General features: G+C 38.0%; 1 protein-coding gene across 2 annotated transcripts in view; it reads left to right on the forward strand.

Moving 5' to 3' along the window:
- TNPO1 (transportin 1) overlaps window positions 1–26,869 on the forward strand; it is a 74,445-nt gene that overhangs the window by 31,374 nt on the left and 16,202 nt on the right. For both annotated transcript variants that reach the window (XR_008971789.1, XM_057406115.1), the window contains exons 5-14: window positions 6,493–6,642; window positions 11,267–11,373; window positions 12,845–12,978; window positions 15,994–16,075; window positions 16,741–16,863; window positions 19,073–19,191; window positions 21,291–21,351; window positions 21,994–22,162; window positions 24,208–24,360; window positions 25,416–25,641. Coding sequence is in view for 1 of the 2 variants with exons in the window: in XM_057406115.1 (XP_057262098.1) it covers window positions 6,493–6,642; window positions 11,267–11,373; window positions 12,845–12,978; window positions 15,994–16,075; window positions 16,741–16,863; window positions 19,073–19,191; window positions 21,291–21,351; window positions 21,994–22,162; window positions 24,208–24,360; window positions 25,416–25,641 (1,324 nt within the window). In the remaining variant the exon portion in view is untranslated. The remainder of the gene's footprint in view (window positions 1–6,492; window positions 6,643–11,266; window positions 11,374–12,844; window positions 12,979–15,993; window positions 16,076–16,740; window positions 16,864–19,072; window positions 19,192–21,290; window positions 21,352–21,993; window positions 22,163–24,207; window positions 24,361–25,415; window positions 25,642–26,869) is intronic.

The raw sequence follows: 26,869 nt of genomic DNA on the forward strand, positions 1-26,869 counted from the left end.
TCATTGGTCATTTCATGAAATATTTTAGTTTGTTTCCAAGTTCCTCCAGATCTGTTTCAATTTTGCCACTTTGATCTATATAGGAACAGTAGCTCTCATTGATTATGGAACAAACTCCTCCTCCTTGTGAAGCCAGTAACATGTCTAGAGCCATTCGGTTTTGTAATACCGGTTTAGATAGGCTAGTTGTCTCTTTTTGTTCTGCTTAGATTGTATCAATAGTTTTACTTTCTGTTTCCTGTCTGGTTGCTGAGATATTTGTAATTGCCTTCTCTAATTCACTTGCTGCCAAAGGTGGAATTAGCCATCTCACAAAATTATGAAATGTGGTGTGCCATTCGGTAATAGGGTTAAACCCTTGCTTGGTCCATTTAACAAAAACTTCTAACCCAGGTTCCAGAAAGATATATGTCAATAATAGTAAGATTGGGTACCACAGCACCTAAAGTGCATGCCCCCTTCCAACTGGGGGGTAGAGTCTTATAAGGATTTTCTCTACATAACCAATACCATCCTTTCCCTTCAGGAATGGCCCACCACTGGACTACGATACCATCTGTATTAATAGTGTGATTGCAATTTGAATAGTTACCTACACCTGTGGCATTTAAACAAACATAATCTACTCTGGTTCCTGGTGTAATACACTTTTGTACACAGGTATAATATTTTCTACTTGGATTAGGATTAACTATCTCAAGTTTTAACTTTTCGCTTGGACATAGATTGCTGGTGTTCACCCACAAATTTGTCCATGAGATAGTGCAGGGAATTGAAACGCCAATTAATGGAAAGTTCGGATTTTCTCCTGATTTAGGCAACTGTGCACACACCCAACAGTCACTACAGTTAAAAACTTTAGTAGCACTGTGCATTAATTTCAGGTATAAATTTTGGTCCCAAGCTTGTATGCTGATTATCATAAAGTCCAGATTATAACCAACGCAGTTTTATACGTAGGGGTCCTGTAGGTTCGATCAATCAATTTCTAATTTTTTTTGCTAATTTCTTGTAACAATTTTACACTAAAATGTGAGAAGAAATTGCTGCTGGTACTCCAAAATGAGGTATTACCTCATTTAATAATGTTTTAATTACTTGTCTTCCATTATTTATTCTACAAGGGAATGCTTCTGGCCACCCTGAAAAAGTATCTGTTAACACCAACAAATACTGGTAGCCTCCTTTTCTTGGTAATTCAGAAAAATCTATTTGCCACTGCTGTCCTGGATAACTTCCTCTCCCAGTTGTCCCTATTTGATTTCTATTTTCAGTTTTAGGATTATTCTTAAGACAGAGCTGACATTGTTTTGTCACTAGTTGAACTATGGTGTATAGATTCCTTCCTACAATTCATTTGTCTAAATGTTTATAGAAAGAGTTGCTACCCCAATGAGTTTTATTATGTTCCTCCTGAACTAGCTTCCAGAGTTGATTATAGGGAATTACAATTCACCCATCAGGTATCTGAACGCAGCCCTCTTTGTTTTCCTGTCCTTTCAGATCTTCAGTTAACTTTCTATCCTCTTTTGAATATATAGATTGAGATTTCTCAATTGTTAGTTTGCCCTCAGGGATTAAGGACATGATTTTAGATTATTCAGCTGCTCGTTTGGTTTCAAAATCGGCCAAGTTATTTCCAGTTTCCTGAGTAGAGTCAGCTTGTTGATGCCCTTTACAATACATAATGGATACTTCCTCAGGTAGCTTCCAGTAGCTGTAGAATTTCTGTAGCATGTTTAATCTGTTTCCTTTGTGTGTTCAAAAGTCCTCATTCTTTCCAGATGACACCATGTGTATGGACCACACCAAATGCATATTTAGAATCAGTCCAAATATTTATTATTTTATCTCTAGCCAATTCCAGGACTCTCGTTAAGGCTATTGTTTCTGCCTTTTGGGCAGAGGTGTTTGCAGGTAAAGGTTTAGCTTCTGCTACCTGTGAAGTGGTGGTAACGGCATATCCTGCCTTCCATTCACCATTTTTCATGAAACTACTACCATCAGTAAATTAAGAGTCAACATGTTCCAGAGGTTTTTCTTTCAAATCTGGTAGGCTTGAATATACAGTCTCTATAGTGGCCAAGCAGTCATGTGTTGGTGGTTCTGCTGATTCTTCCTGCAAAACGGATACACGACATTAGTGACCACAATTTCTATGTCATCGTGTTCCACAAGAGTAGCCTGGTATTTTAAAAAAAGTGAAGGATGTAACTGGTGCGCTCCATTCGGTTCCAGGACTGCTGATACAACATGGGACACTGATACAGTGATCTTTTGTCCCAGTGTGAGTTCGTGAGCCTCTTCAATATTCATGACAACTGCTGCCACAGCCGTTAGGCATCCCAGCCATCCTTTGCTCGCTTCATGCAGCTGTTTTGAAAAATACGCCACTGCCCTTTTATAGGGTCCTAATTTCTGAGCAAGGACCCGCAAAGCTATTCCCTGTTCTTCACAGGAATATAGCCAAAAGGGTTTAGTCACATCCAGAAGTCACAGAGCTGAAGCTCTCATTAGCTCCGTTTTTAAATTTCTAAAAGCCTCCTCTGCTGAATCAGTCCATTCTAAAGAGGGAGGATTTCCTTTTCATAGTTCATACAGTGGTCTTACCAGAACACCATAATCATGGATCCAAAGTCTGCACCATCTGGGTATTCCCAGGGATGTCCAGAGTTCCTTGACAGTTGACAGTCGTGGAGTTTGACAAATGGCTTCTTTTCTAGCAATTCCAAGTTCTCTCTGTCCTCCTCTTCTTTCATATCCAAGTAGGAAACTCGGGTTTGTATTAGTTGATCCTGTTGTTTGGATACCCGAAAACCATTCAGTCCCTGAAAATTTAATAATCCCACTGTCCACTAGACACATTCTTTTGTTTTGTAGCAATTAATAGGTCATCCACACATTGTAACAGAGTCCCTGTCTGAGTGGGTGGCTTCTATCATTCTAATTCCCGTGCTAACTGATTTCCAAAAATCATTGGACTGTTTTTAAACCCTTGAGGTAATACCGTCCAAGTTAATTGAGTTTTCCTTCCTGTGTCAGAATTTTCCCATTCAAAAGCAAATAAATTCTGGCTTTCTTTGGCCAATGGTAAGCAAGAGAGAACATCCTCTAAATCCAGGACAGCAAACCATTTCTGATTTAGTTTTAGTTTGGTCAGTAAAGTATATGAATTAGCCACCACAGGGTGGGTGTCCTCTACTATTTTATTTATTGCCCTTAAGTCTTGAAGTAGCCTATAGCTTTTACCATCTGCTTTCTTTACTGGTAAAATTAGGGTGTTATATTCCAATGCACATTCCACTAATCATATTTTAGAAGCCTATCAGTTGTTTCTTTAATTCCCCTTCTATCTTGTATCCTTAAAGGCATCAATTTAAAACATACAGCATATCTAAAGTTACAGAATTGTTTCAAATACTTATGCATAGGGTGGCTTCCTGGTTCATAACATTAGAATTCTAGGTAAAGGACATGTTGTTTGCAGATCAATACACTTATAGTAACAGACAATGAAAAATAACGCTTCTTCAGGAGAATAAAGTATGAACATAAAAAAAAGATTAAAAAGTGTATGATGGCAGTCAATTTTGGCACTCAAAATCATAGAATCATAGAATAGTTAGGGTTGGAAAGGACCTTAAGATCATCTAGTTCCAACCCCCCTGCCATGGACAGGGACATCTCACCCAAGGCTTCATCCAACCTGGTCTTGAGCACTGCCAGGGGTGGGGCATTCACAACCTCCCTGAGCAACCCATTCCAGTGCCTCACCACCCTAACAGGAAAGAATTTCCTCCTTATATCCAATCTAAACTTCCCCTGTTTAAGTTTAAAATTGTTACCCCTTGTCCTGTCATTACAATTCCTACTGAAGAGTCCCTCCCCAGCATCCCTATAGGCCTCCTTCAGATACTGGAAGGCTGCTATGAGGTCTCCACGCAGCCTTCTGTTCTCCAGGCTGAACAGCTCCAACTTTCTCAGCCTATCTTCATACAGGAGGTGCTCCAGTCCCCTGATCATCCTCATTGCCCTTCTCTGGACCTGTTCCAACAGTTCCATGTCCTTTTCATGTTGAGGACACCAGAACTGCACACAATACTCCAGGTGAGGTCTCACAAGAGCAGAGTAGAGGGGCAGGATCACTTCCTTCGACCTGCTGGTCACGCTCCTTTTGATGCAGCCCAGGATACGGTTGGCTTTCTGGGCTGCGAGCGCACACTGCAGCCAGCTCATGATCATTTTCTCATCGACCAACACCCCCTAGTCCTTCTCCACAGGGCTGCTCTGAATCTCTTCTCTGCCCAACCTGTAGCTGTGCCTGGGATTGCTCCGATGCAGTTGTAGGACCTTGCACTTGGCATGGTTAAACTTCATGAGGTTGGCATCAGCCCACCTCACAAGCGTGTCGAGGTCCCTCTGGATGGCATTCCTTCCCTCCAGCTTATCAACTGAACCACACAGCTTGGTGTCATCGGCAAACTTGCTGAGGGCACACTCAATCCCACTGTCCATCAGTTGATAAAAAAATAGTTTTTTATCAGTTTGTCGTGGTTTAAACCCAGTCAGGTAACTCGTTCACTCACTTCCCCCCCTTTCTTGCCCTCCCCCTGCTCTCGGAGGGACGGAGAGGAGAATCAAAAGAATGCAACTCCCACGGGTTGAGATAAGAACAGTTTAGTAACTAAGGTATAACACAAATCACTACTGCTACCACCAATAATAATAATGACAAAGGAAATAACAAGGGAAGAGAATACAACACCTCAGCACCAGCTGACCGATAACTCCCCCCAAGCCCGACCAAGCTCCGACCGATACCTCCTCCAACCCTGCAGTCTCCCAGCCCTTCCGGCTAACTCCCAGTTACATCCTGGGCATGACGTGCTGTGGTATGGAATAGCTCTTTGGTCAGTTTGGGTCAGGTGTCCTGTCTCTGCTTCCTCCTGGCTTCCCCTCCCCCTGGCAGAGCATGAGGCTCACAAAGTCCTTGGCCAAACCAAAACATCTCTATCAGCTCTGTTCCCGAGCCGAAAGTCAAAACACTGCACTGCACCAGCTACCAAGGAGGAGAAACATGACTGCTACTGCTGAACCCAGGACACAGTTTTTATCAGTTGATAAAAAATAGTTTTAATTTCTAATCAGCCAAACAACCCCCCCCCTTCTGAAAAGTGCTGCTTCTGTTCTAACTAGCACAGATCTTAATAGAAAGTGTCTTTAATTTCCATCAGTCAGGCATCATGAGTGTACTGTGAGTCTTCGTGTTGTGATCCAGTAACTTTAGTTTGAAAATACTTTATATTTGAAAGTTTTATTTCCTACTTTGCTTATCCTTATTCCTGTTGGGATGTTAACAGTTTTGAAGGCCTTTGAAGGCCTCAGACAGGTCCATGTGTAAGCTAATTTTTGGCTCAAAAGAACTTTAAATATCCTTATTTCTTGCCCAAATAAGAGCTTTATACAAAAAAAAAAAAAGAAAAAACAAACTCCACAACCACAACAACAGAAAAAAACAAAACAAAAAAACAAACCGCCACCCAAATAAAAACCCAACAAACCAACCAAAAAGAAAAAAAAAAAAAGAAACCAAACAAATGGCTAAAATGCTAAGTAAATTTTGCTTTCTGTGCTTAGGGTTATTGTAAATGGTAAGTTTAAACTTTCTTATACTATAAACTAATCTTTTGACTGTAAAACATCCAGATCTCATTTCCAGCATATTTCAGAATACCAAGTTACTCCAGTCTGCTAGAGTAGAAATGAAAAATCTAGGCTGTTCTTTTTCTTCTCCTCCTCCTGTCCCAATAATATAGAGAAATTTGCAGGCAAAAAAATGCTCAGTGAAGAGAACTCAAACTGTTGCTTAAATTCTTACTTAGTTCAGGTCAATTCTGAATGGTTCACATTGCATAACACCTGCTAACATAGTTTGAAGACTTTTTCTTCACCTAATTATTACATTAATAGATTGATACAACAGCTGGTGTCTGAAGGGATTACAATACCGTATTTTGTAGAAAAAGTGAATACTGTGTTTCTGTGGGACTACGGGGTGGAGGATTTACTGTCCCTACATCATTTCTATATATTACTGTGGTGAAAAACAAGATTTGTCATCGCTTTCCTTCAGTATCAGTGTTGCAGGAAGTCAAGTCAGTATAATCAGAATGTCTGAATGTCTTTGACCAATTTCTTTCATGAGTCTCCTAGATCCTATGACTTCAGGTCTATTCCTTGCCTATATCTGTATATGAAACTTCCTGATAAAATGTAGATTTTGTAATACTGATATTCTAATTTTAAATAAATAGAAATAGTGAACTCTGAACCTGAAAAGCTTTGCTATGTGACTTGATGGGTGCAGTTGGAGGGTGAGATAAGGAAATGAACGTTCGTATCTCTGTATAAGCTTTGCTCTTGTTGTATTGCTGTGGAAATCTGCTTTATTCCTATGATTGAATAGTTGACTGTAATTATTGTCTGTTGCAGATGAGCCGACGCGTTCCTTGAGTGGTCTCATCTTGAAGAATAATGTAAAAGCACATTTTCACAACTTTCCCAATGGGGTAACTGATTTCATTAAAAGTGAATGTCTGAACAACATTGGTGATTCCTCCCCCTTAATTAGAGCTACCGTAGGTAAGTTTGCTCTTATTGCTGTCTTCTGCATACTGAAAATGTTACTGATATGAGTGAGAGCTGCACTAGTGACATAAAGAGTTATGAAACTTCTGAAACTCTTTGTTTCTGATAATTGTCACAAATTTACCATGTTTAAATGCTGATATTCATCTTCAGTGTGAATGTACAAAAGTTACACTTTCTTTTACTTCCTATTCTCTTAGAAATTATTTAGAAATTCAGTTAATATCTCTCGAAATGTAACTGAACATAATTTTATTTGAATCGATGAAAATCGAGCTTGCTCCCAATTTCTATACCTAAAACCAGGAACAAGGTAAAGGTCTGACTTCAGGACTCTTTTGGTACTCTGCTTGCATCAGTGAAGCACTTCTGTTGGCTGATTTGCTGTGCCCCGCCCCCTGTATGCACACACACACACATCCCTGCAGGGAATCATCATACGATGCATAACATTCACATAACAAGTTTCAGTTTTTAAATATCTTCTGTCAGAAAACAGTAGATCAGGTGTGATGTACAGTAATCATAGAATGGTTTGGGTTGCTTGTTTTCAAGCACTTATTCTTTGATTTCTCCTAGTACAAAATGTCTGTGGATTAGTACCTCAATTACTGCTTAGCTTTGAGTGATCCTTGCAGGGATTATTCAAACACATATGAACTCTGAAGATGGCTAGCAACTGATGAACTGTATGCTTGTGCAAGTTGCCATTTAGCACTTGCTTTCACCCTGAGCTTTTGCAAAGATGGAAGCAAGCTGATTAATCCCAGAAATCACCTCTCTGAGGAGAATGAGCATGGCAATAGTTTATTTTAGAGCTGTGACTTGAGCCCAAGTGGTAACTACATGTTTTTATATCCTTACTTAGCTTTTCCCCATTTTAATCTTCAAATGAGTAACAGTGTGGAAGTTCTCTGTGCTATACAGTACAGGTTTTTAAACTCCATGTGCTAATGTTGAAATACAGATTCAAGTTCAAAAAAGATAGCTGCATCTCTTAAGGACTCACAGACTTACCAGGAAATAAATGCATCTCTTTAGGCAGTGTCTGTAACTGGTCTTAAAACCTTCTAGGGATTCTAGTCTATAGTGTAGTGTAGCTTGTGCTTAAAAGCAAACAGGGAAATAGTTTGAGTGTTTAAGAGTAGTAGCAGGTCTGGAAAGCTTTATTGCAGAAGGAAAGTGAAAGCTAATGATTGCCCTGTGAGGAAGAATTTTGTTAAGTCCAGCTTTTCAGAAAAGGAGTTCAGAAAGCAGCTTGAGGAGCTACAGATGCAAAACACCACCCCAAAAAACACAGCCTCTCACTGTCCTGTTACTGGCATGAAAGTGCTGAAGCATAGCTGCTTTCTCTTTATGTTCTACTTTTTTAATTATAGATTGATGCTGTAAACTGAGGTTGCATGTAACTGAAAGTGACATAAAAGATGCTGTCATGACAATTATGTTTTTAGCAATTTCTGATGTCCCTCTGAAGTTTTGATCTGTCATATGTTTACTGTTCAATTAGCCCAACTGCTATATTCATTAGATTTCACATTTGTCAAATGAAGTATCTACAGATTCTGTAATACTGTTTTGAAGTTCATAAAAACCAAAGGCCACCTTTGTAAAGATTTCAGATTTCTAACCCTGCAGCTTAGTATGTTGGTCAGAAGAATGGGCCTGTTTTAACTGTCAGCTCTAACCCAAACCTATCAAAAAGCTGCAAGCTATCAAATTGATAATTTTTTTACTTTGATTATTCTTCTGATGTCCATGTTTCTGTGCCTGAAGTTTCGCAGAGAAGGCCACAAAGGCTAATCTCTGGTGTCATGGGTTCTCTGCTGGCCAAATAAAGCTGCAGGTGGGTGGGAAAAATTTCACATTTGAAAGATGATGAAGGCCATTAGGAGCCCATGAAGATTCCTTTTAACATGAACATAAGCACTTAAAACTTAATTTTGTGTGGCTGTTTCCTCATTGTTTTTAAAACCTTTTGCAAAGCTTCAAATGCCAAAGCTGTTGCCTCTCTAAGTTCCTGATACTACTCTTTTTTTTTTTGTCCCCACTAAAGTGCCTCTATGATTACAATAACACTAGTGCAGTGTTAAATGGCTTCTCCACAGACCTGTAAAGAAAGTTCACAATGACACATTGCCAGCTTTACTAGCACAAGGCTTCAATGGTCACCCAGCCCCTGGACGTTGACAGCAGCCCCCACTGAACACAGTGCAGTCAGCCCCACGTGGAACTGGCCTCTAGTTTTATTGTTGTGCTTTATGCACCTGTGGATAGAGGGCACACCTATCTAAAGAATCCTGACTGATAAATAGATTTGAGATCTCTTGAGTTCGAACAAAGCACGGTAACGGTAACCTAAGCTCGTATCATTTTATTAGTTACACTCTGAGGGTAATTATCTAATGTATGGAGAAGAAGAGAGAAAGAGGGGAAGAGAAAAAGCGATTAAAAATAGTCACAACCTGGATCCCGCAGCATCCCGTGGATCTGTTGACAGTCCTCAGCAGTCGGCGGTGGGTGCACACACGGTTTCTTCAGTGACACTTTTATAGTTGCAGCTTCGCTGATTCATTCCTCATGAGACGTCTTATGCCAGTCGCTTTCTCGGTGATGTCGGTGTTGCTGGGCGTGGGAGGGACCTTCACATCCCTGACCCTCCTGCTGCTTGCTGGGTACCTGCAGTGGGTGCTGGCCACAGCCAATCAGTGTCTGTGGCACGGGAACAGGAGCAGGAGGAGAATGAGGCAGGGGGAAAGGGGGCATTCGTGGCTGACATTGAGGTGTGCTTAGCCCCTAATACACGGTCTGTGCGACCACGGTCATCCTTTTTTGGTTGGCCGTTTTGAACAGAAGGTGAAACTTAAGATTTTCTGAGACATCATAAAAGATGTCAGAGCCAAGTCCCACATGTATGTGATCTGGACTGCATATATCTCTTCTGCAAAGGGCAGTGGCCTCAAGATGCTTCTTGCCTATTCGTCTGGAAGTATTTTCTCCCGAGTTATCATGTTGCTGTCATATTGCCTTTTGGAAGAACACTTAAAGTAGTTTTCAGATAGTCTTCCCTTTGGCTGTGAAAGCTCACATATGATTACAAGTATATCCAGACCATTTGTCATCCTCTGAAACCACCTCTAGGACTTTGAAAAAATCTTCAACTCTTTTCCAAAACTACCTGCTCCTTTGAGTCTTTCAGCTTGTGTCACATGTCAGTACAAAAGAGTTCCAGGAATTCATTTTTCAAACAAATCCGCCAGATTTCAGTTGGGGAGATATTTTTGCAATTTAAGTAGTTTGACTAGGGGGCAAGAAAATGCATTTATTTTGTTCTTGTGAAGTTCAGTTTAATCTAAAAAATTGAAATTACTTTTTAAGAAGTTTATCATTAAGATTCAGCAACAGTAAAATAAATGTTTTGTATTAATGCATTGTAGGACCATAATATTCAGGAGAAATGCAGTCTTTATGACTCTATAGGTCTCCTTAGGCTTTTGGAAATCTTTTCAGTTGCAGTTATGAAAATGGATACTACTTCTGGAGCTGTAAAATTGTGTTTTACCTCTGTCTTCATTTTTGCCTTTTGTCTGTGTGGGTTCTCCAGCCTATTGCATCAAAGGAAACATGATGCAAAGTATCTTTTAGTTACTATGTGTCTTAGCCAGAATGCCCTTTGCTCTGTAATGTTGTCCAGTATTCTTGTGTACTTAACAAGATTTTTAACATTTTATTGCAAGGAAAAATTGTGTGTTGTGATTTATCAATGAAAAAGTTTGGGAATTTTTTTTCCATCACTTGTCACTTGGGAGATTACTAGTTGTAGTACTATCAAGTTTTTTGTATTCATATCGTCTACTAGAAGTAACTGTCAGTAGCATAACGGGTTATTCTACCTGTTTCATTTTGTCTTGAGGCAAAATGGACTCATACAAAGTCAGTCCTAGTTTATAAGTAGCTTTCCCTGTTCCTATGACCTAATTAGTTTTTCCTGGGATTTCTGTATGTGCTGGAAACTATTTGTGACTCTTTGGACTGACCTGTTTGCTGGATCTCAACCAGCCAATCGTTACAGCTGATCACTGGATGACCTGCCATAGTGTGTAAGCTGTTAGTAGGTATCTCGGTCTTAGAATATCTCCTTAATGTTTTGTGTAAACACAGTAAAGCTGTGATCACATAACTTACTGCTGTGTGGTTAATTTATTGAATGACATATTTGCACATTCATGCTTTTGTACCATAATAAGTGGTGACTTGAGGTGGATACTCTGTATTTACTGAAGGTCAAGTTTTTTATAGTGTTTGTTAAATTCAGTGCCAAAGCTGCCCTGCAGTGTTTGAGTATGATTATCTTCTTAACTGGGGTGACTCTACTTGATTTTACACATCTGAGCCCTTCATGGTAGCAGGAAGGAGCAACCCACCTTTGTGTTTCAAAGCCCTTCAAAAACTAATTAAATGTAATTAAGTGTAATTCTTTTTATGCTTGCCATTTCTTCACAAAACAAGAAAGTTCTCAACTCTTTAGATCTTTGAGAGGAGAAAAATGAGAAAAACTGGTATGAAACACGTGGAGGTATGTGAAATCTCATTTCCCTCATCCATCTGATTCCTCTAGGCATTCTGATAACAACCATTGCCTCAAAAGGAGAACTACAGAATTGGCCTGAACTCTTACCAAAGCTTTGTGGTCTGTTGGATTCTGAAGATTACAATACCTGTGAGGTAAGGAGATTTATCAAAAACAGATTATAATCTGAATTTGATTATTTTCTCTTTGTGTTTACATGCCCATATGTTCTCCTCAGAGAACAGTGGCTCAAATTTGATACTTTGGCTTGAATTCCATGTTTTTACTGTTCATTCAAACAAATTAGTTTACTTTGCATAAAGGAGAATAAGACTGCAGATGGGTAGTAATGGCATCTCAGCTGAGAAGTGTCCTGAAGTTACCACTTTGTGATGTTTAATCTTTTAGGCATCATCCCTCTCATAAAGCTAACCCTGAATTCTCTTACATGAAAGTAGTGTTCATTTGTTTTGTAACTTAATCTGGAAAAGCTGTATCGGGGTGAAATAAACTATTGTTCAGTGTGTATGAAGGAAATTTAAAAATACCAATTTAACTGTTTTAAACTATGATGAGAAAAAAGGCCTTGTCTGATCTACAAGTATCTGCGATAACATGACTTTAATTGCTTGATACTGTGTCCATGAGAGTGTGTGAAGCATTTGGTATAAAATAATGCTCAGAGGTAGGATAATGGTCCAGGATGCAATGCTGTTATGTGGAGGTTTAGTGCTGTTTTCTCAAGAAAAAGAAAAACAACAACCAACCACTTGAAAGTGGATCTTAAATTGACCATCATATCCAAAGCTCTGCCCCATAACAAACCATAAATGGCATACAATTATTTATGTATTAAAGGGATACTTTGGCATCTGAACATTTATTTCTCAAATAAGAACCAGCTTTTAAGCATTTTTAAAAATACGATTGAATAGATGATCACTGAATGCTAAAATTAAAATTGCCACTTATCCATTAGTGACTCACTCAGCTTGAGAGTTTACAGATGTTGGTATAAAGTGCTTAAATAAAAACCCTTTAAGGATATTAAAGGACAGGCTGAGAAAGTTGGGGCTGTTCAGCCTGCAGAAGAGAAAGCTGCGTGGAGACCTCATAGCAGCTTTCCAGTATCTGAAGGGGGCCTACAAGGATGCTGGAGAGGGACTCTTCATCAGGGACTGTAGCAACAGGACAAGGGGTAATAGTTTTAAACATAAACAGGGAAAGCTCAGGTTAGATATAAGGAAGCAGTTTGTTACTGTGAGGGTGGTGAGGCACTGGCACGGGTTGCCCAAAGAAGTTGCGAATGCTCCATCCCTGGCGGTGTTCAAGGCGAGGCTGGACAGAGCCTTGGGCGACATGGTCAGTGTGAGGCATCCCTGCCCATGGAACTGTATGATCTTAAGGTCCTTTCAACCCTAACCACTCTATGATTCTGTGATGTTCCAATTCTGTATTTAGTTAGGTGCATTTATTGTGTTAAATAGCTATGTTTATTGTGTTATGCTGAAATTACCTGTTGTGTGCAAAGCCTGAAATCTGGCTTTGATCAGATGTGAAAAAGTTTTTAGTTTGGTTTGTTTGATGTTTTGTATTGGTTTTTTGTTGTTTGTTTTTTTTTAATAGGGTGCTTTTGGTGCTCTTCAGAAGATATGTGAAGATTCTGCTGAAATCTTAGATAGTGATGTATTGGACCGACCACTCAATATCATGATACCTAAGTTCTTGCAGTTCTTCAAGCACAGCAGTCCAAAAATAAGGTAGGTTTAGGTGTTGTACTACAGTTACCTTTTTATTTATGTAACTTTTATTTACATGAGCAGCAAGGTTGCTATTTGTAGATCTGTTTAAAACATGAATAGTTTTTCTTAAATGGTGCTGCAGAGATCCAGAGATTCCATGCACTAGTAATTTCAGTGTTTATCTGCTTAGTTAATGAACAGTCTCACCTCTTTATACATTTTTTCCAAATGTACAATTAGCCTATGACTTTGAAAATCAAACTGTTTCTTGTAAGTTTTTGCATATGTACTGATTTTCTTCCTAGCAGATAGTGCAATACTGTGTTTTGGCTTTAGTCTGAGGACAGTGCTGATAACACACTGATTTTTTAGTCGTCGCTAAGTAATGCTCTAGTTCAAGAGCTTTTCAGTTCTGCCAGTGAGGAGGTGCATATGAAGCCAGGAGGGAGAGCGGAAACAGGACACCTGACCTGAACTAGCCAAAAGGGTGTTCCATGCCATTGAATATTATGTTCAGTGTATAAACTGGGGGGGGGAGTTAGCTGGAAGGAGCTGAACGCTGCTCTGGGACGGGCTGGGCATTAGTCAGTGCGTGGTGAGCAGTTGTACTGTGCATCACTAGGTTTTTTTTTGAGAATGGTTATTCTGTTCTCTCTCTTTATTGCCTATTATTTACATTTTACTTAATTTCAGTTATTAAACTCTTCTCAACCCATTTTTTTTACCTTTTTCCAATTCTCCTTCCTGTGCTGCTGCTAGGGACAGTGAGCAAGCAGCTGCGTAGTTCATAGAATCATAGAATAGTTAGGGCGGGAAAGGACCTTAAGGTCATCAAGTTCCAACCCCCCTGCCATGGGCAGGAACACCTGGGCTTAAGCTATGATAGCATATTATTAGGAAAAATGTAGTGCTGTGGTTAGAACTTAGCCTTCTGTTCAGAATGAACAATTTTGTATTCATTTAGTAATGACTTCAGCAGTAGGAGAGTCAAAATTCTTTTGCTGATTGTAGTTTCTGGGATATTGCAGGAAAAAAAATCTGGTTTAACTGCACCAAAGTTTGGAAAGCTCTTTATCTTTCAGCTGAATCAAATTAAAAAGGTTCATCATCTTTTCACTGTAAACCTGTATTAATCTCTCCAAAGTAAAAGAAGTATTGGATAGAGTGAAAATTCCAGAGTTAAATGTTTTTTGCTAATATTCATTAGAAAGAACGGTAGGTCTTACCCTAAAATGAGGCAACAGTGTACCCCTGCCACAAAGAAGGCTGATGGTTTCCTGTGCTGGAGTGTTACCAGCTGGTTAAAGGAGGTGATCCTTCCCCTCATCTTCCAGGTGAGGCCAGTATTGTTTCCATTTCTGTGCTGTCCAGTGCAAAAGAGACATGGACATACTGGACAGAGTCTAGGAAAGGGCCATGTAGATGATGAAGGGACTGGTGCATCTCTCCTGTGAGGAGAGACTGAGAGACCTGGGGCTGGGAGAGCTTATCAATGTATGTAAAAATCTGGAGAGAGGGCACAAAAAAAAAAGGCATGGCCAGGCTCTTTTCAGTGATGCCCACTTAAAGGACCAGAGGCAATGGGCACAAACAGAAACACAGGAGGTTCCCTCTGAACATCAGGAAACATTTTTTTTTGCCTGTGAGGGTGACTGAGCAATGGAATGGGTTGCCCGGAGGAGTGGTGAAGTCTCCATCCTTGAGGATACTCAAAAGCCATCTGGACATGGGCAGCTGGCTGTAGTTGGCCTTGCTTGAGCAGAGGAATTGAACCAGATGACCCCCAGAGGTGCCTTCCGACCTCAACCATTCTATGATTCTGTGAAACGAATTTTTAACTCGTTTGAAAATTACATTGAAAGATGCTGCAACTTGAAGGTGGCAATTCTTTATCACCAATAGTAGTAGCTGGTAAAGACAAAGAGGAGGGAGTATAACTTGTAATATATCATAAGATTCAAACAAGATTTAGAAACTCACCTGAAATAGGTGCACACTAAGAAAAGTATGTAAAAAAGCAGTATCTTGCTCTTGTGGAAATACGAATTTAGTACTTTGCTGGAGCTAGGAGAGATGGATTAAAACGTACTTTTTTCTTTATCACACTATACAGTTTTTCACTTTTTTCCTGTGCTGTGATGTTTGTATCTTTGAAACTATTAAACCGGTTTCAGGTTTAAAGCAAGCTACTTGCTGACCTGCAGCCTTTTTTCAGTATAGTGCTGACGTATGAAAACTGTTACTAGTGTCAGTAAAATACTTTAGATCTGTCAGGGCAACTTCTGAACAATGTTTTATGAAAAATGTCTGAACAGAGTAGAAATTCGAAGTTACTTTAGTAAAAATAATTTAACGAAACTTCAAAGGCTTTTACAGGTAAAGCCTTGTGCGTTTACTTATGGAATTTGACTTCTCTGTGTCTGAGAATAAGAAAGGCCTGGAAGTAATGGCTTTGCATGAAATGGAGCAGAACCAGTGTTTAAATTTTTCATATGCTTCTACCACAAGTGTTTTATTGTATCCTACTACAAGTATGTCTGTGTTCTAAGCTACAGATACATTGTTGACACTTACTGGTCCCACTAAATATTAAAAATATTGCAAAAGCAATTGGATACTTGACAACAAAGAAGGGCTTTTAAAAATTTGACCAAGTTGGTTTGTATGGAATTGTTAGTATCTGAGAAGATCAATAATCATAAAATATTCAAAAAGAGCATCCTTGCGTGCTGCTTGAAATAAATATGCCAAACGTCCTGCTTTAGTTTTTATTTACTGAAGACTTTATTTTAAAATATTCATTAGATATGTCAGAGTATAAGTATTATTAACTAAACTAGAGTTGGTTTAATTAGACTACTAAACTTATAACTGGCTTAGTAATTTTGCTTAGTAATACTATGTGCAGATTTGCTCCCTCTTGATGATGACTGGACATTGTAATTTGCTTCCTAATGTTTCTGATATCTATGTACAGTTTAGAAAATGTTTTTAACTCATTTAAAATGTGTATTTTAACTGTTCCATTTGTAGATCTCATGCTGTTGCATGCGTCAATCAATTTATCATCAGCAGAACTCAAGCTCTTATGTTGCACATAGATTCTTTTATTGAGGTGGGTGTGCATTCTTGGTTTGGGGTCTGAGTGTTTTGAATTATGTTTTACAACCACCTCTATCCCCAAACTCCCCATTTCTGGTTGCCTATTCTTAGTTTCAGTCCTCATGGATTGAAGCTCATTCTGTGTGGTTCTGCTCAGAATTGATTAGTCTAAGCACGCTCCAAGCCCAAAAAATAGTATTTTGAAAGATGCTTCCTCTCCATGACTAGAGTAAACTTTTGCTGCAGAAAGGTGTAAAAGTAACGGCACTTAGCTGGCGTGGAAGGTGCAGTCAGTACAAGGATTATCATGTCACTGAGTCCTGTGTTCCTCTGAATACTGCTACTGAACATGGATTAGAAGGGTGGTACTTTGGGTTACCTAGAGTATTTGATTTCTCCTCTTATGTACTGATGGAGCTTTCTAGTCTCAAAACTTCATTTATGCTTAAGAGAAAAAAAAACCCAAACCACTGTTCTTTTGCCAGTGTTAACATTATATAGTGTTTTGGTTATGTGTACAATACACATTGAGAGTCTGAAGAGTTCATTTGCTAAACCATATGTCTTTAAGAAGTAAAATGGTATTCCGAGATGTGGGGTCAAAGAGTACAGAAGTACATTTTTGTATACTTCAGTTTGATGAACTGAGACTTTTCAACTGGTACTACTTCCCAACAGAATCTTTTTGCACTGGCTGGTGATGAGGAGCCTGAAGTACGCAAAAATGTTTGCCGTGCTCTGGTAATGTTGCTGGAAGTTCGAATGGATCGTCTGCTTCCTCATATGATTAGTATAGTTGAGGTGAGTCTTATTTCCCAGATTGCATGCTGAAAAAAAAATGTCTGGGGTTGCATGAATAGTAACAGATAAAAAGCATTCATCAGAACTATTATGTTACGCTTGCAGTTGTCTACTCTTCAATTTTCCTTCAAGACTGGGATTGCAAAACTTTCTTTTTAGCTAATTGCCAACTCAACACAGTATTTGACAGGCAGTGCATACAACAGTTGTATATTCTTCCTTTATTGATCCCGAAATGGCTAGGATCAGTTATACTCTAGAGCAGCCAGACACTGCTGAACCCTAATTTACAAGATCATGTTAAAAGTCCAGTACCTGTGCTGATACTGTGGTATTTTACACATTGAAGCTGTCACTTTTTGCAGATGTGTTGATCATTACAGGATAAGGCTTATTATTTTATATAGCTGAGATACTCTTTGAGCATTCAGTTGTAGAGGTTAATGTAGTTTGATAGTTCCTTTACCATTCTAGACTAGTGCAGACTTGTCTACCAGCGGACCAGTCAGCTCTGTTTTTTTGTCTGCTCAGCTGTTCAAGATGTGAGTAATTTCCAAATTTCTGTGAAATACTGGCAGTTTCTAGGTAGTGTTTAACATATGCTACTTGCCAGACCAGAAATACTTCTAAGATCATAATGTTTCTCATGTAGATTTCATGTGGACAAGTGGGTCATAACCCAGTGTCGAATTCCATAAAGAATATGTCCAGACAACACAAAGAAGGTGATAATGTTTTTCTGCTCCTATACACAGGCATTAGAGATGCGTAAAACTGAGGTGACCCTTCACAGCCTTGGCCTGCTGTCTAGTCTTCCTGTATGGTGTTTGTAATTTATTGTGCTAAAGCAACTATTTGCATAGCCTAAAGTAGTAGAAATTTTTCATTAAAAGTACTTACTAAAATTTGGCATTACAATATTAAAAATAAAAAAAAAAAATTTAATATCCTCCCTACAGTGGGCTTTGTTACTAGGGCCGCTCTTCTTTGTCCTTGGTTTTCAGGCTGTGTATACAGCTATCTTACATCCCTGAGTACAACTAGCCTTTTCAGTCTACCACTATCTTAACTTCAAGGAGTATATAGTCTGATACTTATAATAGATACTTAAAGAGGAAATGACAGTGTGAGGGGCATTGTTAAACAGTCTACATTTCGTCATTCCGTCTTCTTGATGAATAACAAATCTACAACAAAATAGTGGATTTTCAAGCCCTTTGGGGAAAATGCCCACGTGCATTAAGGAAACCTTGCTTGCAGTGAGTAGGACATTCTTCAGCTTTACTGAGATACAGTCTGTTGGCAACACAGAACAGAGCAGTATTTCTGTTTCTATGAGTTCATAGTCACAATAGTGACTCTTCAGGAAAAGCTCAAGGTATGGTGCAATTCTGTAGGATGGGGTGCTGTTCTTGGCAAGTTTTGCATCCTTGAAATAAATAGTGATATTAAAGGTTCCTCTGTTTTATTTAGTTTTGAGAATAAATGGTATTTTGAATCAACTGAAGAAGGATTTCTTTTGCTCTAGATCCATGTGCAAGGAAATGTAGCTCCATGGACTTCCATGAGGTTTTCTAAAATGAACAGGAGAATCAGTTGTATCAGAAATAAGGGCTGGCATGGAATGTTTTGGTAGCTGTGTCTAACTGTTGTAGCAGCAGTCCACTTAGCTTTTTCTTTATGCAGGTATTTGATTATTTTTGATTGAAGGAGGACTGGATTTTAGTAGCAGGCTTAAAGATTTGATATCGAGTCTATGAATTGTAGTCATGCTTGAAAATTTGACACTTCCTTCTCCCCCCAACATTGTCATCCGGTCAAGTAATCAAGATTTGGAAGGGAAGTTTCTTTATGGTACTGTAAATAAAAATATTTCCATCTTACTAAGGATATATTTGTACCTTTTGATTCAAAACTGCAAAGGGGCAGTAAAAAAAAAATACGCTGTTTATTATACTAGGTCTCTTCAGTTTCTTGGTAATTATGTTCTCACTTAAGCAATGGAGAAATTTAGAATCTGAACATCTAGTATTAATAAAGAAGTCTCTTAGCTTATTCTCACAGTAGTCTTAAGTACTCTTTCATGTCTGTTTCTTCCTCTCACCCCAGAGAAATAGTCTGGTTTTGTGACCATAATTTGCAATGTTGGTAACTTCTGGACACTTGAAACTTCTATCTTATACACGTAATACATTTTTATATTGTGTAGTACATGCTTCAGAGGACCCAGGACCAAGATGAAAATGTGGCTTTGGAGGCTTGTGAGTTTTGGCTGACTTTGGCTGAACAGCCAATTTGTAAAGAGGTATTATGTCGGCATCTTACTAAGTAAGTATTAAGAATTATAACTCCTTTTTATTTTGAAATAGTAATCTTGAAACTTCAGTTGACTCGTTCCTGGTTGGTCTTACAAAGACTGAATCTAGCTTGTGGTATGCTTAGAAGAATTTTCTTGTAGCTATTTCCTGTGCCTAATAAAAATGACTGTAGCACAGAGTTCACCGAAAGGACTGTGGAGGATTTCAGACACAGTGACTTCCAGAAGCAGTTCAAGTTGTATCACTGTGGTGCTTTACATGAAGCTTAACAGGCTTCACATGGATGCAAAAATGTGCTAATGTGCACTTAAACAAAAATCTTTACATGCCATTACCTGTCATATCTGGTATGCTGTGAGCATGTTGTCTTGACTACCACTGAGGTAGCCATCTCTGGGCAATGCTTCTATGTGCAGAGCCGTGTAAAGAATGTTCCCTGTTTTATAAAGAATATAATGACATCATTGGATTTAGGAATCAATTTTATATCAGTTGCTACTGCAATTTAAACTTGAAGAAGCGTTTTACTTCTGCAGCCTGATAGTCATGTAAGTTTCAAAAAATGCCTCAAAATGTAGGTCTTTAAATGGGAATGAATATCCATATTTGAGATGTAAACAATCAGCAAATTTTTGGTTTTCATAAGCAATTAGAAAGTTGATAACTGAGATTAAAAACACCTGTTGTAGCAGTGGAGGAATAGGAGTTGAAAACAGGAGAACTGATGCTATGAGAAATAATTTTAAATTATAGAATGGTTTTACTTATTTCCTACTCTTGTAGCTCAAAAGACAAAAGAAGGGTAGCACAATTGAGTGACTGCCCACATCTCAATACACGTCATGTTTATACTGAGAATAACAGTAGTTTATTAACTACTGGTATTAAACCTGTCTTGGCCCACATGAATATCGACACTGTGAAGCATCATACTAATTTTTTTAAGCTTTTAAATTTCTAGAAGAACAAGTACATAAGAGTAACATGACACTTCTCTCATAACCTTGCAATGTCATGTTTGTGCAAAGCACCTTACTTGTTGGTGAATCCCGTTTAACTCGGGAGTGATAAAAGTTTATCAGTACTTGATGATAATCTTTTTTTTTTTTTTAAATGTTCAATTGAAAGTGGAACATGATCTTCTAAAAACCCACACATGTAGTATCTAATATCTTTTCAGCTAATATCTTTTTATCCATTTAGCTCCTATAGGCTTTTTTTATGAAATATGTAGCTCCTGCATACTTCATGAAGTATGCTGCAGAAATGACAATGAATTGTTGATACGTATACTTACTATTCCTTCATTCAAAATTTAGAAGGTAACGTGCCATTGCAATGCATGAATATTACTGCTGGCCTAGTACCTTTGAAAACAATACTTCTCAGCTGCAGAATATAGAGAAATTGAGTCTGTCAGTGGGGCTGGGTCAGTCCATGGTCATTATCAGCTTGATTTGGCTTCTAAGACATATTTTTAGTGGAGAACGTGGTTTGATGTGAAGTATATACTCTCTATACATCTCTACAGCCGTACATAGCCATAATCAATTTAATAATGAAGTAAATTTTAATGTAGATCAATCAAGATCTCTGCAATGTTGGAGACTTGTCTTACTGAGGTAATGACAGAAAGATAGGAGGGCTTCATGTAGTTAGTATTCCATTTTAAGATGAAAGTAAGGTAGAGTCTTCAACCACAAGTAAATAAAATGATGAGCATTATTTGTGAGAGCCAACTTATTTGTCATGCATATTATGGGAGTTTGAATTCTTACTGAAAACTTGTAGACTTAATTTATTAAAGGTGTTTCAGAATAAATTAATCATATGGAAGAATATCTGGTTTTTAATTTATTTAAAACTCAGTTATGCCATCTGGCTCCCTCTGCTTAAAAATCTGTTATTTGCAGTTAACACTTTCAGTTACAAAGTATCCGTGAGCCTTATGGAGCTTGGTTTAGGTACTAGCTTTGGTTATCAGGTTAAGTTGTTGGGGGGTTTATTATTTTGGGGATGAAGGTTACAGCCAAGATTACAGTCCAGGTAACTGAAAACTGGCTTGCTTTTTTATGTATTATTTTGACATATATCAATATTTCTTTGTAGGCTGATACCTGTGCTGGTAAATGGTATGAAATATTCAGAGATTGATATTATTTTGTTGAAGGTGAGCATCAACTTCTTTCACTGTGTAAGAATATCTGGTTAGCTTCCGACCTACAAGTCAGAATGATTCAGACCAGAATGGGCAGATCTGCCCTCCCATCTATTCAATGGAGAATTAGCTTTCAGGGGCAAGGTGTGCTGTTTCAACACTAAACACAACTGCTGTCATGTTTGTCGCAAAATAATCTGCAAGCTTTCCTCCTTTGCCTTACTCCCTTCCATCCAGTTTAGGCAGAATATTACCCATGAACTACTGCAACAGTGCAGCCTAAAAAACAGTTCATAATTAGTTCTAATGCCTTTTAGATTGAATACACAGCTTTTTCCACTGCTACTTTTTAGAATATATCTGTGTACCAGCATTTCCTTATTACTGTCTTTCTAGTTTATTCCATCAAGAGTAATTTCTTAAAAAGATATATACTTTGAGTGTGAGTTTACCTTTCTTGCTTCTGTGTTCCTGTCATTTCTGCTTAATGTGGCAGCAGAATGGAGGAACAATGGAACAATTTAGTTAGCTGGGCAGCACAAGTGGGATGTGAATCTTTTATATGCTTACAAAATCTTGAACTAAAACTACGTTTTTAGCTTCCTTGGCCAATATAGTTGGAGTAGTTTATCTGATAAAACATTTTGGTGACAGGGGGATGTTGAAGAAGACGAAGCTATTCCAGATAGTGAACAGGACATTAGACCTCGTTTTCATCGTTCACGGACAGTGGCTCAGCAACATGAAGAAGATGGTATTGAAGATGATGATGATGATGACGATGAACTTGATGATGATGATACTATTTCTGACTGGAATTTAAGTATGTCAAAGTAATGTGTAAAATGTTTCAAAACACAACTATTTATGTAATAAGAGGACCACAGTAAAAAGAGGACTTTGTAGGAATATTGAGAGTATGGAATATGGAGGGGGAGTCTTGACTATGTAACTGGCAAAAGTTAGCCATCTGTAAGCTTATTTCTTATTTTGAATATGGCAGATCGAGCAACAAACATTTATGGGATGCAGTTCAACAGAACTTTTGGACTTAAAATTTTATTTCTACAAGATAACGAAAACCATGTATCACCTGTTTAATGTCAATTAAAAAAAAACAAAACCCAACCCTTTACACACTGATAGCTGTAGGGGGCTTAATAATGCTTCTGTTTATTTCATTCTTCCCTCTAAAATCAGTTTGTGTGTTTTGTTTTGTGGTTTTTGTGGGGTGTTTTGTTTGTGCCTTTGTTGTTTGTTGCAGTTTTTTTCCATGTGAACATGCTACACCACTGACAGCCATTACTAGTAGTTCTATTCTATGTGAGGAGTTTGCTTCTGACCAGACTATAGTACATTAGTTATGAAAAGAGATACAGTTATCTTAGTTATTACAGGAGATAGGTGTGAGGAAACCACAGTTGACCTGTGTGCAGGTCATTAGGACCTTCAGGCCAATAGACCATTATGATAAGGAAAGAAAACACCACAAACTGATTTTTAAGCTCAGTGGTAGAAAATAGTGAAATTCTGACAAATCTGACAAATTCATTTTGCAAGCAGTCTTACTGTGGAATAATGTTTTGAGATTCAGATACATCCACACAACTTTTTTCATTCCAAGGTCCTGAGTTTTCACAAAAGGTTAATGTACCTTAAAGCTTATGAATTTTGAGATCATATGCTATTATTATTAAAATTAATACTGATAAGCTTGGTTCTATAAAGCCTCTTTTTAAAAATAGTGTTGTTTTATATTCATAATGCTGTTCTGGTCACTGCTATATGTAGAGATTGCAGAATTAAACACATGTTTTCTGAAAAATGACAGAGGGTGCCCTGTGGTCCACAGTTTTGATTAAGGTAGTAAGGAAGCTGAAGTTTATCAGGAATGGGGGCCTGAAAGAGAAAGAGCAGAACAGTTAAGAATCTGTATTAACATATGTTATCTAGACTTGAGGAAATTTGGATTAGCTGAAAATCAGAATTGTGTGCCCTACTTCTTATCTGGTGTTCTATATTTGACTTTCAGTTTGAACAGAGAGGAAGCATCAGTGCAGCCTGACAATTAGTATCATTGCTTACTAATGAGACCAGTTGGATCCAGAGGAACTGAGGTTATAATGAGCAAAAAGTGTGTTATAAATTGTTATATGAGCATTCTTTATAAAAATACCTTCACGTTATTTTTACTAGACATGACAACATGCAGCAGAAAAGAAAGAGTAAGGATTTCTGATTCATATTCAGAGTTGTTGCTGATTTTTGAGATTTTGTTTGCTAAAAACTTGAGGTTAAAACTTGCAAACAAATTTTGTGGTGTTTCTCTTCATATTGGTGTATCGCAGCAGAGGAGTAAGGTATAAAAGCTCAGAGCAGAGGCCAGCAAATTCCTTTTAGTCTCTATAGAGTTGAATCATTTTGCCTTTTTTTTACTTTGAGGCATGGACTGGTTTTGAGCACTTTATTTTTAATCAAGTGCTGGTACTTGTAGGCCATTTCTCATTAGTTTATCCAGTATGCTACCTTCGTGTCACAGACCTTCCCTTTTACTTTATTATGCCATCCTGAAATCATGTAGTTGTATGTAGTGTTGCAATATAATGGAGTGGTTCCTGTCAGTGAGGATTTTAATATTCCCAGTGTATAAATCCTTTTAATGGCTATTTAGGTGCTGCAAAACTTGCTTTCTTAGAGCAGTGGTTTTGCACCAGAGCATAAGTGGATCACTGTGTATTGTAATGAAATAGAAATATCTTTTAATGCCCTGAGACTCTGCTGGCAGCTTAAAGTTAAAATGGGGATTATATTTCCTAACTACAACTACTTGTGTAATAAGCAGAGATTAACACTGTTAATTCCCCTCAGGGAAGTGTTCTGCTGCTGCTCTAGATGTCCTGGCCAATGTATTTCGTGATGAACTTCTGCCACACATTTTGCCCCTTTTGAAGGAATTGCTCTTCCATCCTGAATGGGTAGTTAAAGAATCTGGTATCCTTGTTCTTGGAGCGATTGCTGAAGGTAAGGCAACAGTGCATATCATGTTGCTGAATTTTTGATCCGTTCCTTACAGGTGAATTTACGTATGCAAACAAGTGTATGTCCTTAGCTGGCTTGGTTTCATTGATTAATCTTTACATCTACTAATTGGTGACTGGAGTTATTTAACTTTCATTTTCAAATCTGTGCATGTTTGGGAGGCAAAATAGCTTAAGTAATTTGTTTTGTTTCTCCCTTTCTCAACTCTGCAGCACATATTTATTGGTCTGTCATGAAATACTACCTTGATTTCCTAGAAGAGGAATATTTAATAAATTTGAGCCTTGTATTTCATTTAAGTGTTTTCAGAAATGGAGAAGACACTCCTGTGATGTCTGCTCTGAGCTCCTTTTTGTGGATGGTTCTCCAATTTAAATATGTTGACTTCTGCTCCTTTGTATTTACTCATTCTTGCTTGGCTTTTTGCCTGTATTTTCAGCGTCTCTGTCCTTTTTGCAAGCTGAAGAAACACATTTGGGTCCATGCCTGGATTATCATCCTTTTCCCACAGTGTCTCATGAACAGTTTTCTTTTTTAATAGAAAACTGTTTTAAGTTGTGAAAGGTAGAACTTTGCTGACTAGAAATGTGCAGTTTTTCCTTGCTAGTCATATTTGTATATTAGGAGAAAACAAAAAAATTAAATTTCTTAAGGAATCCTTTTTAATGATGTGATGATTTGTTGTCAAGGTCAAGTCTTTCTGTACTTGTTGTCTTGGTTATTTTGAGTAGACTGAAAAGGACCTCCAGCCTTTATAAACTAATTTTATTTGGGTGTACTTGCCATACTCCATTTAATAAAGCAGAATTTCTGGAGATTGGGGAAGCACTGAAGTAGAAATGTGACTGAAATAATTGGAGATTTTATTTTTTTTTATATAAGGTTTCTTTTTAGTACTTAATATAAATTAGGCAGGCTTTGTATATTGTAAAATTGTATTCCTACATGATAGAGAATGAAAATATGTCCCTTCTAGGAAACGAAAAAAAACATTTTGTTAATTCTGGTACTGCAATAGCTGTATTTTTTTCTCCTAGGCTGCATGCAGGGGATGATTCCGTATCTTCCAGAGCTGATCCCTCACCTTATTCAGTGCCTCTCCGACAAAAAGGCTCTTGTGCGCTCCATTACATGCTGGACTCTTAGTCGCTATGCACACTGGGTAGTTAGTCAACCCCCGGACACATACTTGAAGCCATTAATGACTGAGTTGCTAAAGCGTATCCTGGATAGCAACAAGAGAGTACAAGAAGCTGCCTGCAGGTAAGCCAAAGCTTAAGCAAACAGCACTATCCATGACACTTCTTCTTTATTGGAAACTATTTTAATGCCTTTATCAATCAATGCACAACTCCATTTCTTTTTTTTTGAGATCGGAGTAAATTCATAATTTCCTGGAGTAGTCGCAAGTTATTCCACATTGTTATAACTTGAAAAAAAGTTATTTAGTATTTCTCTTGTCCAGTTTTTGTTTTCAGAGTATGAGACTCACCAAACTAAGTAAGTTATTGTAGTAAAAGAAATTGTCTGTTTGTGACACTTGTTTATTTTCAATATATGATATTTCATTGACCAGAAATCTGTGTGGTTTTTAATACACATACGAAAAAGGTCAGTACTGATCACAATGGTATACTATCATTTGATAACTGATTTTGTTTATATTTAGCTCAGGATTACCAAAACATTTGGCTTATGATTATTTCCAGGGATAGTCTCTTTCTCTTGAAGGGAGATCCTGGAAGATAAGATTCCCTTATCTCCCTTGTCTGCTGATACAACGAATTTAATGAAACATGCTTCGTAAGATTTGCATATTAAACACTTTCCTTTTTGCCTCTAAACCTTTTCAAGCATTGGGCTAGCAAATACCTTAGGCTTTAACACCTGTTCCAGTCTGTCTTTTCGTAGTGATGATAAACTGTTTCAGCAGGAAAATGGTGATATAAGACTTAACAGATTCAGCTTCTCCCCCCAAAATCTGTTAACACTTTTCTTACCCAAAACTTGGTTGAAATATGCATGTAGTTGAACACAGCTGTGTTGCGGTTCTTAAATAACCTCATGGAATTAATAAAAACAACAGTACACCTGTTTTGGGGTTTTATTTAAAGTTCAAGATCAGATTTATAGCATGTTTTGAAATACTTTGTTTAGAGCAGAGATTCATTAAAATTACTGTTGCAAGTAAAAAAAATCAACTGTCTGGGAAACTCCACTTAAGGAAAATACAAAGCTGTTACAAGTCAAAACATTTACTAGCTTTCTAAATTTCAAGAAAATACAATGTTCTTTCTTGGAGAGGGGTAGAAAGCTGCTTTCCTGCAGTGAATAGTTGCATAGATTGTTAGGGTCTATCAAATTGAAAATTAGTCATAGAATACTCAGCGTTCTCCATCGCTAACCTCTATATCATAACAGATGTCTAATGTTCTTTTCTGTATTGTTGAGAAACTGCTCCCTGCGCCTTTAGTTGGTGACACCCAAAAAG

This window comes from Pezoporus wallicus, unplaced genomic scaffold (assembly GCF_028554395.1).
Source record: "Pezoporus wallicus isolate ANWC-B61680 ecotype Strahan unplaced genomic scaffold, APGP_CSIRO_Pwel_v1 contig_7506, whole genome shotgun sequence".
NCBI lineage: Eukaryota > Metazoa > Chordata > Aves > Psittaciformes > Psittacidae > Pezoporus > Pezoporus wallicus.